General features: G+C 46.5%; 1 protein-coding gene across 1 annotated transcript in view; it reads right to left on the reverse strand.

The window, feature by feature from the left end:
• The window catches only part of ptpn9 (protein tyrosine phosphatase non-receptor type 9), a 101,608-nt gene that overhangs the window by 39,247 nt on the left and 46,439 nt on the right, over positions 1 to 15,922 (reverse strand). The window contains exons 4-6 of the mRNA XM_033014762.1: positions 10,145 to 10,269; positions 5,556 to 5,661; positions 1,992 to 2,102 (exon numbers count right to left, since the gene is read on the reverse strand). Coding sequence (XP_032870653.1) covers positions 1,992 to 2,102; positions 5,556 to 5,661; positions 10,145 to 10,269 — 342 coding nt within the window. The remainder of the gene's footprint in view (positions 1 to 1,991; positions 2,103 to 5,555; positions 5,662 to 10,144; positions 10,270 to 15,922) is intronic.

A 15,922-nucleotide genomic window follows, 5' to 3' on the forward strand; every position in this document is an offset into this window, starting at 1 on the left:
CACAGAAGGCAGAACAGTACAGTACAGCAACGGGCCCTTCGGCCCACCATGGCCGTGCCGAACATGAAGCCAAGTTAAACTGATCTCATCTGCCTGTACATGATCCATATCCCTCTATTCCTTGCACTTTCATGTGCCTATCTAAAAGCCTCTTAGACACCACAGTCGTATCTGCCTCCACCACCACCCCTGGCAATGCGTTCCAGGCCCCCTGTGTAAAAAACTTGCCCTGCGCATCTCCATTACACTTCCCCCTCTCACCTAATGGCTATGCCCTCTAGTGTTGGATAGTTCCACATTGGGGAAAAAGGTTCTGACTGTCTGCACTATCTACGCCTCCCATATCATTCTGGCTACAGTGTAGGAAGGAACTGCACATGCTGGTTTAAACCGAAGATAGACTCAAAATGCTGGGGTAACTCAGTGGGACAGGCAGCATCTCTGGAGAAAAGGAATGGGTGACGTTTTGGGTCGAGACCCTTCTTCAGATGGATGTCGGGGGGGAGGGAGATAGAGATAAGGAAGTGTGGGGTGTGAAAACAGGGCAAAGGGAATAGAGATCAAGGGAAAAGTAGAATAGATCATTGTCAGCTGGGAGAAGGTAACAACAAAGCAAACTTGGATAAAACGTAGTCGGAGACAGGAAGACTGGGGGAGGGGAAGGAGAGAGAGTCAAAGCGAGGGTTCTGTAGATTCTGTTCTGCAGTTCTGTAGACTCATGGTACACTGTTCACATTTGGTAGATAACAGATCATGACACAGCGAGGCCATTGTCCTAATCAGCCCTTATGGTTATAGACCATAACATGTCAGAGCAATAATTGCCTTTAATCTGCCGCCTACTGCAGCTAACAGCATCCCGGAGAGGAATAGGCATTGACCGTAAGTCTTTAGTTGACAGTTTCAAACATTCTTGCTAACTCTGGCCAGCAAGCTTACATCTGCCATGAACATTGAATTCTCTAAATTTAGATTACTTCTGCAAACACTTCCCCCCCCCCCCTCGCCTTCTCCCCCCTTCACCCCCTTCCTCCACTAAAAGTCCTTTAACCAGTTCCACAAACATTCACAAGGATGTTTCCCTCTTGGGGTCACACCATCCCCAGCCGACAATCGGTCTATCGGTGAACCTCCTTGCCTGAGGTCCTGGTCTTTTCTTGCTTCCACTCAGCCCCAACCCCTACAATCAGTCTGACCATTAGAATAGAATACAATACTTTATTGTCGCATGTGACAAGGCAAAATGAAATTCTTTGCAAGCATACCCGATGTATACAGGTATTCGCCACAATAATTGGCAACGTTACAAAATACCCCCGCCGGCTCCTCCTTCGTCCTCACAGCGTTCCCCCCCCAGGCCAGGTCCTCCATCGTTCATTGTTCTTCCCCCTCCTCTACGGTGGTCCCCCAATGCCGGGTCCTCCATTGTTCTCCCCCCTCCCCCCCTCTTGGTGATTCCCTCAGCGACCACCGACCACGGGTCGACCTGCGAGGCCTCACCATCGCCACCGAGGCTCCACCGATGCTGCCGAGGCTCCAACATTACCGTGAGGCTCCAATTGCCCAGGCAGGCTTCGCCGCCCAGCTTCTCCACAGCCTCCTGGCAAGCCTGTAGGGGGTGAGTTGGGCCCACTGGTGGGTCTGCGGCAGGGTTCTTCGGCGGGTGAGTCGGGCCCACCGGTTGGGCGAGTCATCAGTTTCTACGGGCCGCGCGGCTCCCCAACCAATGGCTTGATTGAAAGGGTCCCAACATAAAACGTCACCTATCCATTTTCTCCAGAGATGCTGCTTAAGCCGCTGAGTTACTCCAGCATTTTTCATCTATCTTTGATATAAAGATAGCATTTCCTTTTTATTACAGGTAGGTGTGTTATTGACCTGGGATATGCTTACGGTAGTGATGTATTTGCATGGATCACGCGAGAAAACAAGACAACGTTCAAAGTTCCAGCTAAATGACAGGATTTTTACAAAGTTTGCACAGTACTCACTCTTTCCCGAAGCTTTTCTTTAAGAATTAAGCTGAGAACGGAATATGGGAATCGAAACCAGACAGGTGCGCCGACAATGAATACTTTTTTCAATCGAGCGGGAAAGGCTCCCTGAAAACAGAAAGGTGGCAGTACAGATCAAACACAGGCCTGGGCAATAAATGGCCAATCATTTTAAACGGCACAATAATTGACAAAGTTACAAAGTACCCAGGCCGGCTCCACCTTTGTTCGCACGGCGGTCCCCCAATGCCAGGTCCTCCATTGTTCTCCCCCCTCCCCCCCTCACGGTGATTCCCATACCTTGATCATCATCAAAATCATTTTTGACTTGAGCTGACAGGATGTTCTTCCAAGATAATATACTAATGCGTTACAAGGCAGGGTAGCACAGCGGTAGAGTTGCTGCCTCACAGCGCCAGAGACCCGGGTTCCATCCTGACCATGGGTGCTGTCTGTAGGGAGATTGCACGTCCTCCATGTGACTGCGTGGGTTTCCTCCGGGTGCTCTGGTTCCCAGACGTGCAGGTTTGGAGGTTAATTGGCTTCGGTTAAAAAAGAATTGTGAATTGTCCCTCGTGTGTAGGATAATACTAGTGTATGAAGTGATCGCTGGTCGGCGCGGACTCGGAGGGCTGACGGGCCTGTTTCCATGGTGTATCTCTGAAGCCGAACGTAAGGTCAAAAAGACGAGGATTTTAATTGTTTCTGCAATAAAAGAATTTACCCTGGCAAAGGGAGATCAGACTGGGAGCACTGTTACAATGAAGCTGGAATTCATCTGTGGATGAGCTAAGCAGTTTGTGAAATTGTTCCTTTCATCTGCAACCAGAGTGTTTGACAGCAGCACGCTCGAGACATCATCACTCCTACTTGCTTGAGATGGAGGTTCGGACCAGACAATGGATGGTCTATTGGTATCAACAATGTTACTAGTTTATTATATGGGATTTTATTTAATTCACATATTTTATCGATAATGTTTTATTATTAATGTTTAATGTTTTCTGTGTCACTGTATGTCATGTTGTCACTTGCGGGCGGAGCACCAAGGCAAATTCCTTGTATGTGAATACTTGGCCAATAAACTTTTTCATTCATAAACTAATTCATTCATTTTTGTCATGTGCACAAAGACACAGCAAAAATCTGCATGGTAGAAATATAACAGAACATAGTAGAGCACAGAAACAGGCCCTTCGGCCCGCAATGTGTTCAATGTGTTAGTGAAGGGTCTCGACACGAAACGTCACCTATTCCTTTGCTCCAGAGATGCTGTCTGTCCCGCTGAGTTACTCCAGCATTTTGTATCTATCTTCAGTTTAAAACAGCACCTACAGTTCCTTCCTACACACGTGTTTAGTTTAGTTTAGAGATACAGCGCGGAAACAGGCCCTTTGGCTCATCGATTCCACGCCGACCAGCGATCACCACACACTAACACTATCCTACACACACTAGGGACAATTTACAATTATTCCAAGCCAGTAAACCTACAAACCTGTACGTCTTTGGAGTGTGGGAGGAAACCGGAGATCCCAGAGAAAACGCACGCAGGTCACGGGAAGAACGTACAAACTTTGTACAGACATCACCCATAGTCAGGATCAAACCCGGGTCACTGGCGCTCTGAGGCAGCAACTCTACGTTGGGCCACCGTGTCGGTATCAACGTGAGTGCAATCAAAATCATTCTTGAATACAGTAGTTAGTGCAAAAAGAAAGGAGACAGAGTGTAGTATGTTACAGCTACAGAGGAAGTGCAGGTTAAAAAAAGTGCAAGGAGGTAGATTGGAGGATGGCAACACAGCATTCGCTTGTGGGAAGTCTGCTCAAGAGTCTGACAACGGGGAAGAAGCAGTCCCTGAATCTTGTGGTAGGTGCTTTCAAGTTTTGGTATCTTTTGCCTGACGGGAGATGGGAGAAGAAGGAATGTGATTTGTCCTTGAATATATTGGCTGCTTTCCCAAGGCAGCGTGAAGTGCAGATGGAATCACTAAGGGAGGAGGCTGGTTCAATATGTAGTTGGTGAACGGGTTATCATCAGCAATTACCCCTTAATTACTCCTTAATTAAATTAGCCCTTCATCTAAACATTAATCTCACACTTCATCTGGTATAAATGCTTATTCACTGGGACTTTAATTTCCTTTTTGACGTGGTCGACAGATTTGGGATAACCTGATATTTAAGTACTGGACCGACACCAATTTAATCGGCCAATGAGGCCTTGCTGGTTTTTAACTGCTTTCACCAGAGGAGGAAATCGAGACATGAATGTAAGAGGTCAAAAATAAAATGTGAGAACTACAACAATGACTCCCAAGGAAAACATTTTATCAATAACAGAATATAATTTCAAAGCAAACACAGCTAATTTCAGCAGCACAGCGGGTTAGCTCAGTATACTCAGTGAGTCAGGTCACATCTGTTGGAAGTGGAAAAACACACAAAGAGCTGGAGTGGTGCAGCGGTAGAGTTGCTGCCTTACAGCGCCGGAGACCCAGGATCGATCCTGACCACGGGCGCTGTCTGTACGGAGTTTATACGTTCTCCCCGTGACCTGCGTATGTTTTCTCCGTATTCTTTGGTTTCCTCCCACACTCCAAAGATGTACAGGTTTGTAGTTTAATTGGTTTGGTATAAATGTAAATTGTCCCTAGTGTGTGTGTGTGTGTAGGATCATGTTGATGTGCGGGGGTTGCTGGTCGGTGTGGACCCGATGGGCCGAAGGGCCTGTTTCCGCGCTGTATTTCTAAACTAAACTAAAGAAGTAACACAGCGGGTCAGGCAGCATTTCTAGAGGACATTGACAGACGCCGTTTCGAGACAGGGTTTCTTTAACCTGAAGAAGGGTCCCGACCCGAAACATCACCTATCCATGTCCTCCAGAGGTGCTACCTGACCCGCTGTTACTCCAGCACTTTGTCGGGTTTTTGGTAGTTTTTTGATTTTCAAAATTTACTTTTAACACCTGACACATGCAGTTGGGTGCTATCAAAACGAAGCAATAAGGAACTCCTCCCAGTTCACATCACACCTTAGTCTGAAGAAGGGTCTCGACCTGAAACGTCACCTATTCCTTCGCTCCATAGATGCTCCCTCACCCGCTGAGTTTCTCCAGCATTTTTGTCTACCTCAGATCTTAGTTTAGTTATTTTAGAAAAGATAAGCTTTAACCTGTTGAGTTTAGAGATACAGTTTGGAAACAGGCCATTCGGCCCATCGGGTCCATGCCCTCCGCCGATCATACTAGTTCTATGTTTTCCCACTTTCGTCTCCATTCCCTACACACTAGGAGCAATTTACAGATGTCAATTAACCTTCAAACCTGCACTCCTTTGGGGTGTGGGAGGAAACCAGAGCACCTGGAGGAAACCTACACAGTCACACAGGGAGAACGTGAAAACTCCGCACAGACAGTACTTGAGGACAGAATGGAACCTGGGTCTCTGGCGCTGTGAGGCAGCAGCTCTACCAGCGGCACCACCGTGCCATCCTTGTGGTTCCAAGAGTTACTACGTTTCACAATGTACGTATTAACCAATAACAGTTGCTCACTTACCTTCAACAGCTGAAGGATTTTCTTGCTAAGGTCATACTCAAAATTGGTGTATGCCGAGCCAGCCATGTCGTAAATGAACACCAGACCATTTCTTTGAGTTTCAAAGCTGAGAAAACAAAAGTGCTCTCTAAGATTAGAGACCAGTTGAAAGGTCCAATGGGAACAATGAAGATAGACACTAAAAGCTGGGGTAACTCAGCAGGTCGGGCAGCATCTCTGGAGAAAAGGAACAGGTGATGTTTCGGGCCGAGATCCTTCTTCAGACTTATCCCGGAACGTCACCTATTCCTTTTCTCCAGAGATGCTGCCTGACCCGCTGGGTCAGTCCAGCTTTTTGTGTCGATCTTCAATGTAAACCAGCATCTGCAGTTCCGTCCTACACAATTTGAACAATGAACGTGGCCGCACTGCAGGTCAGACCACTGCCGAGGAAGTGTTATTCTGGGAACACAATAACACATGGGAAGGTTTGAGTCTGCTACAATGCGCTGTTTCTTTAAGTGTCATATTTGTATATAAAAGGTTTTATTTACATAAATTACACGGGAAACAAGAATGGAGGGACATAAATAATATCGGGCGGCACGGTGGCGCAGTGGTAGAGCAACTGCCTTGCAGTGACAGAGACCCAGGTTCGATCCTGACAACGGGTGCTGTCCATACGGAGTTTGTACGTTCTCCCCGTGACCTGGGTGGGTTTTCTCCGAGATCTTCGGTTTCCTCCCACACCCCAAAGCTTGTAGGTTAATTGGCTTGGTATAAATGTGAAACGTCCCTATGTGTGTAGGAATAGTGTTAAAGTGCGGGGATCGCTGGTTGGCGCAGGCCAGGTGGCCCAAAGTGCCAATTCCGCGCTGTATCTCTAAATTAAACTAAACTAAAATATAAAGCTCTGATGCAGCTTTCTAAGTTATTTCATACAAAATCTTAGCAAATTTGTTGAGGATTGACATGTTCAAGAAACCATGCAGGAAGTCTGCCACTTGAGATCTCGTTTGTTAAAAGTAAAATTTAATTTTCATCTAACGTCCATATTATCTGTGCACTGTGGATGGCTTGATTATATTCATGAAAAGTCTGTGCTTAGACTGGATAGCACACAAACAAAAGATTTTCACTGTACGCGTGATTATAATAAACTAAACTAAAAATGGTTCAACTTCCTATTTCATTTCAAATGTGCTGCTTATGAGGTCTGAATTAGGTTATTGTAATATTCCTGTGCATTGACTTGTGGGCGGCACAGTTGCACAGAGGTAGAGTTGCTGCCTCACAGCGCCAGAAATCGGGTTCGATCCTGATTACGAGTGTTGTCTGTGCGGAGTTTTTTACATTCTCCCTGTGACTGTGTGAGTTTTCTCCGTATGCTCCGCCTTCCTCCCACTCTCCAGAGACTACAGGTTTTGTAGATTAATTAGCTTCAATAAAAAAATTGTGCTTTGTCCCTCGTCTACAGGATTGTGCCAGCGTACGGCGTGATCGCTGGTCGGCGCCGACTTGGTACAGCACGATCGCTGGTTGGCGAGGACTCTGTATGGCGTGATCACTGGTTGGCCCGGACTCGGCAGCCCGAAGGCCTGTTTCCACACTGTATCTCTAAGGTTTTAAGTAAAGGCTTAATCTCATCCACAGGTCTATGCTCTATATTCTCAAAATTATACTGTAGGAAATACATTTTGCAATACATTTATTGCAATACATTTAAAACTCAATTCTTTAAATTATTTAATTCAATTTTTTTTTAAACTGAAGAGCCTTCAAGGGCCTCCAGGACAAGGGGTCACAGCTTCCAGGACAAAGGGTCACAGCTTAAGGATAAGGGGGAAATCCTTTAAAACCGAGATGAGAAAAACTTTTTTCACACAGAGAGTGGTGAATCTCTGGAACTCTCTGCCACAGAGGGTAGTTGAGGCCAGTTCATTGGCTATATTTAAGAGGGAGTTAGATGTGGCCCTTGTGGCTAAGGGGATCAGAGGGTATGGAGAGAAGGCAGGTACGGGATACTGAGTTGGATGATCAGCCATGATCATATTGAATGGCGGTGCAGGCTCGAAGGGCTGAATGGCCTACTCCTGCACCTAATTTCTATGTTTCAAATATTTCTGAACTTTTCATTCATGTTGCCTTGTACAGATTGTCCATATATAAAGTTATTTTTTAAATTGGAAAGAGGAAAATCAGTCTGAGTTACTGGTTGCAAGGCAAGGGACAAACAAATGGGGGAAAGCAAAGGGAACAAGATGATATATTTTACACTGGAACATTGGATACAGAAAGCAGCTTCATCTTTGTATTTTCAACTTTGGTAAGAAGAGGACTGGAATAGACTACTCTCTCCATAGAATCACAGTCATAGAGTGATACAGTGTGGAAACAGGCCCTTCGACCCAACTTGCCCACACCGGCCAACATGTCCCAGCTACATTAGTCCCACCTGCCAGCATTTGGTCCATATCCCTCCAAATCTGTCCTATCCATGTACCTGTCTAACTGTTTCTTAAATGTTGGGATAGTCCCTGCCTCAACTCCTCTGGCAGCTTGTTCCATACATCAACCACCCTTGGTGTGAAAAGGTTACCTCTCGGATTCCTATTAAATCTTTTCCCCTTCACCTTGAACCTATGTCCTCTGGTCCTCGATTCCCATACTCTGGGCAAGAGACTCAGTGATTAATTCATCTCATGATGTTTTACACCTCTATACGCTCACCCCTCATTCTTCTGCGCTCCAAAGAACAGAGACCCAGCCTACTACACCCTCTAGTCCTGGCAACATCCTCGTAAATCTTCTCTGAACCCTTTTAAGCTTGACAATATCTTTCCTATAACATGGTGAACACAATACTCTAAATGCGGTCTCACCAACATCTTATACAACTGCAACATGACCTCCCAACCTCTATACTCAATATTCTGGCTGATGAAGGCCAATGTACCAAAAGCCTTTTTGACCACCTTATCTACCTGCGACTCAACTTTCAAGGAACCATGCACCTGCACAGAGCTGACCGCTTTGATTCCTGAGAGGTCCCACTCTCTCTCTAGTTACCCTTTTCCCCCTTATGTATTTATAAAATATTTTGGGATTGTCCTTAATGCTACCCGCCAGAGCTATCTCCTGGCCCCCTTTTGCGCTTCTGATTTCCATTTTCAGTTTACTCCTTAGTTCCCGAAACTCCTCCGGGAATGTACTCAATCCCAGCTGCCAATGCCTGTCCCATGCATCCTTCTCGTATTTGACCAATGCTAATCACTTCCAAAAATGAATCTCCCCGCAAGCAGATGTGGCGAGGATGATTCCGCTGGTGGGAGAGTCTAGGACCAGAGGCCATAGTCTCAGTATCAAACCTTTAGAAAGGACTTGAAGAGGAATTTATTTAGCCATAGGGTGGTGAGTCTGTGGAATTCATTGCCACAGATGGCGGTGGAGGCCAAGTCATTGGGTATTTTTAAGGCGGAGATTGATAGATACGATTAATAAGGGTGCCAGGGGGAGAAGGCAGGAGAATGGGATTGACAGGAAAAGATAGATCAGTCATAATTGAATGGCCGAGTAAACTCGATGGGTCAATTGGCCTAATTCTGCTCCTATGACCTATGAACTTATCACAGGGATGAACATGCAAACTCCACAGAGGCAGCATCGGAGGTCATAATTTAACCGGGATTGCCGCCAACGTCAAGAAATGGTTCCTCTAACTGCACCACAGTAGCGCCCTCAACAGTCCTGGAGGACCGCATTCGCTTCCATTTCTCAATGTAGCTCATCATGTTTCAGTAAGTCACTTGATAGCAGCCACATACAGTCCCTCATGTGATTTTCTTATCATTCAAAGGACCCAGTGTTTCCCAAAACTGAGGACCGAGGAACCAGCTATTCCCGAGCTATTGCCAGCTTATGAAATGCATTTAAAAGCCACAGTTCCCACTTAATTGGTCAAGCAGTATAGAGACTGCCAACAGAAAATGAGACTGCATTTACAAAATAAAGCAGACAGCGCCTGATATAGAGACAAAGAACTGCAGATGCTGGTTTATAATTAAAAAAAGACACAAAGTGGTGGAGTAACTCAGCGGGTCAGGAAGCATTTCTGGAGAACATGGATAGGTGATGTTTTGGGTCAAGACCCTTCTTCAGACCCTCCTTCAGCGCCAGATCTAACTGGGCATAATTCAAGTATTTACGAAGCTCTTGCAAAAATGAAACATTGTCAATGGTCATCAAAGCCACGACATCCCAAATTATGATGTACTTTGTTTAAAAGATTGAAGATAATTTAATGTGCAGGAAGGAACGGCAGATGCTGGTTTAAATCAAAAATAGACACAAAATGCTGGAGTAACTCAGCGGGACAGGCAGCATCTCTGGAGAGAAGGAATGGGTGACGTTTCGGGTCACCCGAAACGTCACCCATTCCTTCTCTCCAGAGATGCTGCCTGTCCCGCTGAGTTACTCCAGCATTTTGTGTCTACCTTCGAGGATAATTTAACAATGGAGTCAGTTGGAGGGCTTTAATAAAATGTTCCGTCTTCTCCCCCTTGGCTTTCTAGAAAAAATAGTATTGTAAACGCCGCAAAGTATTTGCTGACCTTTCGATGGCTTGATCCAGCAGGTAGAACAACGCTTGCAAGACCACGTGCTGCAGGGTTTTGTTGGGCTGGTGTAACTTGGCAGTGAAAAGGGCAATGGAAGCCCCTGACGGATCGCGTACACTCTGAGAAAGAAGGAAAAGAACATGTCAGAATATCAGCAAGACGATATTCGCAGTGGAGGGACTGACTCATTTAGTTCACACATTACAATGTTACCACTAGTAGTTTAGCTTAGAGATACAGCATGGAAACAGGCCCTGTGGCTCACCGAGTCCACTCCGGCCAGCGATTACTTCTATACTACACACTAGGGGCAATTAAACAAAGCTAATTAACCTACAAACCAGCGCGACTTTGGGATGTAGGAGGAAACTGGAGCACCCGGAGAAAACCCACACGGACATGGGGAGAAAGTACAAGCCAACTGCAGTCTCTTGTGACAGTAGATAGGTGTGATTCTATCCAAGTTAACACGTAGCCTTCTCCATTGCATGTCGCATGTTTACACGGGCAGCTGGGAAGAGATGCCACAATATCATCATCTGAAAAGGTAAAATGCTGGAGAAGCTCAGCGGGTGAGGCAGCATCTATGGAGCAAAGGTCGGGTCGACCCGAAATGTCACCTCTTCCTTCGCCCCAAATTGTGAAGATAATTACGAGTTGCAAAGCTACCAAAGAGCTCTCACACACACACACACACACTCACTCGCTCACTCACACTCACTCGCTCACTCACACTCTGGCTCTCTCTGACTCGCTTTCCTCTGTACCTGTTCCCTCCACATCTGTATACATCCTCGCACAGCTGTACACTCCCAGCTCCACCCCTCTCCCCCAAGGGCCCAAGGGCCCTGCCTTTCCTTTCACCAGCCTGACCAGAAATGCACGTTTTTAATCTTTCTCTTTTCCTTCAATAATAATTCCACCGATAATAATTTGGCTTTTGCCGTTCAGTGAACTTACAATCCACTTCCTTCTCCAATTATACTGACATCCGTTTAGTAATCGGAAATGTATCATCAGATACCCTGGAACGATCTTTAAAATAAACCTTCCGGAGAAAGAACCAGTCCGTTGCTAATTTATGAATTTTTATGAGATGATTTACGAGATGCTTTCCATTCTGCATCTCCATTCTCTCTCATTCTTTTATCCTTTCTCTAGTTACTTCATCTTCCCCGATCCGTCTCTCCCCTGGTGCATACCCACCTTCTCTCTTGTCCTTCTCCATATTTTGTTGCCATTCCCTATCTCCGTCTCTTCCATCGCTTTATTTTTTTCCCAGCACTCTATCCCCTCTCACTCACTCCATCCTCTCCCCTTGGTGCTCTCTCTCTCACACACTCACCCACTCTTTATCTCTCCCTCTCTCTCTCTCGTTGCTTTCCTTCAGATGTATTTATGTTTAGGTTTATCATGGTTGCCTGTATCGAGGTACAGTGCAAAGCTTTGTTCCGCTTGCTGTCCAAACGAATCATACCATCCATACTGTAGATGCAATCTTGGTTCAAACTTGATCAAGAGGGTAGATTAGATCCTGTGAATCCAGTGAAGAAAGCGTTGACGTTCATAACAAGAGGAGTTGAGTATAGGAGCAAAGAGGTCCTCCTGCAGTTGTACAGGGCCCTTTGTGAGATTATTGATTAGTACGGGTGTCAGGGGTTATGGGGAGAGGGCAGGAGAATGGGTTAAGAGGGAAGAATAGATCAGCCATGATTGAATGGCGGGGTAGACTTGATGGGCCGAATGTCCTAAGTCTACTCCTGTAACTTATGAAGGTGTTTATCTCGTGGCAATGTGATAGCTGTACAGAAATCATAAGACAGTTAAGAGAGGCCATTCAAGTCTGCTCCACCATTCAATCATGGCTGATCTATGTTCCTCTCTAAACCCCATCACCTTCACCCTGTCATCTTTGACACCCTGTGCAAGAAAGAACTGCAGATGCTGATTTAAATAGGTATACACAAAATGCTGGAGTAATTCAGCGGGTGAGGCAGCATCTCTGGAGAGAAGGAATGGGCGCCGCCCATTCCTTCTCTCCAGAGATGCTGCCTCACCCGCTGAGTTACTCCAGCATTTTGTGTCCACATTTGACACCCTTACCAATCAAGAACCTATCAACCAAAGATCCTATAGCGGAGCAAGATAGACCACTCCTGCTAAATGCAATGGGCTGACGTGTAGTACGCAACGGAACGGAACGTGGGCCTGTTTATCATCCATTTCCGTAACCGGACCCGACCCGACCCGCAGTGTAATCAACGTTGCGGGGGAACAGTTTGTGTTAATAAATTTAAATTCTGAAAATGAGGAGAAGATTTTGACCAAATAAATTTTATTTTTACGAGGGTGTTTCCATAACCGGCTTCCGTCTCCGCAATATTATCCTACGGGATCTTTGGTGCGGAGACGGAAGCCGGTTAATTCCACAGATTCACCGCCCTCTGGCTAAAGAAATTCCTCCTCATCTCCTTTCAACAGGGACAGACCCTCAGCCCACCATCAAACATTCACTAATCTTACACTAATCACACTTTATGCTCTCCACAGTCCCATTCACTCCTCCTAGACTCTTCCCACCACACTCACCCATACTGCAGCAATAATTTATTGTGGGCATTTTACTTATCGACCTGTTTGTCTTAGGGATGTGGGAGAAAACCCTTGTGATCAAGGTTTCAAGGTCAGTTTATTGTCACATGAACCAGTTAAGGTACAGTGAAATTTGAGTTACCATACAGCCATACTAAGCAACAAGACACACAACCACATAAAAGTTCACATAAACATCCACCACAGTGGATTCCACATTCCTCACTGTGATGGAAAGCAATAAAGTTCAATCTTCTTTCTCTCTTTATTCTCCCATCAAACCATCCGCAGTCGGGGCGATCAAAGCCCCCGCAGCCGGCGGTCGAAGCCCCCGTCGGGGTGATCGAAACTCCCACGTCGGGGCGGTTGAAACTCTCTCCGCGGCATGGAGCTCCCGAGTCGGCCTCTTCTTACCAGAGACCGCAGGCTTCACGATGTTAAAGTCCATAGGCCCCGCGGTTGGAGCTTCGATCCCCGGCAAAGGGATCGCAAGCTCCGCGATGTTGACGTCACGCAGACTCCTGCGGCTTGGAGCACCCATCGGTCTCCAGGAAAGGCCGGCAACTCTCCAATGTTAGGCCGCAGTGGGGACAGAGATACGGTACGGAAAAAAATCGCATCTCCGTCGAGATAAGGGATTGAAAAAAAGTTTCCCCCAACCCCCCCTCCCCCACGTAAAACATACTCTTTAACACATACTAAAAATAACAAAAAGAAGAAAGGACAGACAAGACTGTTGGCAAGGCAGCCACTGCCATGAGAACAACATGCAAACTCCACACAGACAGCACCCAAGGTGTGGACTGAACCTGACTGCTTGGATTAGGAGGCAACAGCTCAGAGGTGTTGTCATCATCAATGAGAAATGAATGTCATGCGCTCGACAAAACTGAGTTCCACAAATCCTTGGTCACACAGAATCAGGTGCGCTAATTAGTTAAAACAATCCTTATATTATATTGCCGACACAAGGAACTGTAGATGCTGGAATTGTGAGCAAAACACAAAGTGCTGGAGGAACACGGTGGGCAGCCTCTGTGGGGGGAATCGACAGACGTTTCTTGTCGGGACACTCCTTCAGACTCCTGTAGTGTCCCGAGCTGAAACATCGTCCTTCCATTCCCTCCACAGATGCTGCTGAGTTCCTCCAGCCCCTTGTGTTTTCCTTATCTTAGGAAATCTGGGAAAGGATAGGAATCCTTGGAATCTCAGTGAGTGAGAAAATAGAGACCACATCCTCCCCTGGGACAGCTGTCCTCTGAATCACGGACTGTGATCGCGTCTAATGGACAACATCCTCCGCACCAAAGTTTGGACGGACGACAAAGCTGTTGCTGCCTGAAAGCACCAGAGTCCCAATCCAATCCTGACTACTGGTGCTGCCTGTACGAAATGTTGTACATTCTCCCTGTGACCGTGTTGGTTTTCTCCAGGTGCTCTGGTTTCCTCCTATACTCCAAAACGTACAGATTTGTAGGTTAATTGTCCATTATGTGTAGGATAGAACTAGTGTACGGGTGTTCGTTGGTCGGCCTGGACTCGGTGGGACAAAGGACCTGTTTCCATGCTCTATCTTTAAACTAGACTTTATTGTTTTTTAGTTTTAGAAACTAAAATCAGTCCCTTCGGCCCACAAAGTCCGCGCCAGCCAGCGATCCTGGCACACTAACACTGGTTACAACACACACTTGCGATAATTTACAATTTTACCAAACCAGCTTACAAACTTGCGTGTCTTTTGAGCATGGGAGGAAACCGGAGTACCCGGAGAAAACCCACGCAGGTCACAGAGGTAACGTACACTCCTTCCAGACAGCACTCATAGTCAGGATGGAACCTGGGTCTCTGGCGCAGTGAGGCAGCAGCTCTACCGCTGCACCACCGTGCTGACTGTGGACTATTAGATGCTTATCACTCACTGGTGATAGGATCCATCTATTATGAAGACAAGACACAAAATGGTGGAGTAACTCGGCGGGACAGGCAGCATCTCTGTAGAGAAGGATTGGGTGATGTTTCGGGTTGAGACCCTTGTTCAGATTGATGAACTGTTTTAGCGGGCATAGTTCCATTTGATGTGATCACAGTTCATGATGCTGAAGACTGGAGTCCCAGGGGAGGCAGAGGGGTGCCGACACACACCATGTTTAAGGCGGTCCACTTTGTCTTGCAAATGAAATCATTCTCCGCATTCCAGCACCGCACTCATTCACCTCGGTGACTTTTCAGGATATTACAAATCGCTGTCTGATTATTATTGGACTTCTGTGGTTTCTGCTCGTTTCCTCTGAGCCTTTGATTTCTGGGACAAACAACTGCAGGCCAGCTTAGGAAGAGGCCTTTTATAGTTCTGGTGAGGAAGTACGATGACTTGAGAACATCAGAGCGACTGGCGAGAAAATTATTTTCAGGGATGATGCTCGTATTTTTACACAAGGGTCTATTTAGGTGTATGGGATATTAAACTGTGCTTAGTTGATTCGCTGCAGTAGAGTTGCTGCCTTACAGCGCCAGATACCCGGGTTCGATCCTGACTATGGGTGCTGGCTGTACGGAGATTGTACGTTCTCCCCGTGACCTGCGTGGGTTTTCTCCAGGGGCTCCAGTTTCTTCCCCGCGCTCCAAAGATGTACAAAGACATACCAGCGATCACCCCGTTCACTAACCTAGGGACAATTATTCAACTTACTAAAGGCAATTAACTGACAAAGCTGCACGTCTTTGGAATGTGGGCGGAAACAGGAGCAGCCGAAGAAAACCCACCCCGTCACAGGGAGAACGTGCAAACTCCGTACAGACAGCGCCCGTAGTCAGGATCGAACCGGGGCCAATTCAACCACTGCGCCACTGTGACGCCAATCTCAAGCAAAAAACAAAGCACTGGAGAGACTCAGCGGGTCAGGCAGCATCTGTGGAGGGAAATGGACAGACACCGTTTCGTGCCGGGACCTTTGTTCAGACAGTGTATTGTGTAGTCTTTGTGTAGGAAAGCTCACTTTTCCCAAAAGCCCATCTACCTATTCAGCTAAAAGTTTGATCTGATAACAACTTCTCTTTTGAGAAGCAAGGAGAGAGAAGAATTACATTTCATGTTTTTCTTCACTCCTTACAATGCTATGTATGACAGTGATCGCAACTTCCACTGAAGTGTGGATGGCCGTTGGCTCGCTAGAAGCTCAT

The sequence above is a fragment of the Amblyraja radiata genome, chromosome X, assembly GCF_010909765.2.
Source record: "Amblyraja radiata isolate CabotCenter1 chromosome X, sAmbRad1.1.pri, whole genome shotgun sequence".
Classification (NCBI taxonomy): Eukaryota; Metazoa; Chordata; class Chondrichthyes; order Rajiformes; family Rajidae; genus Amblyraja; species Amblyraja radiata.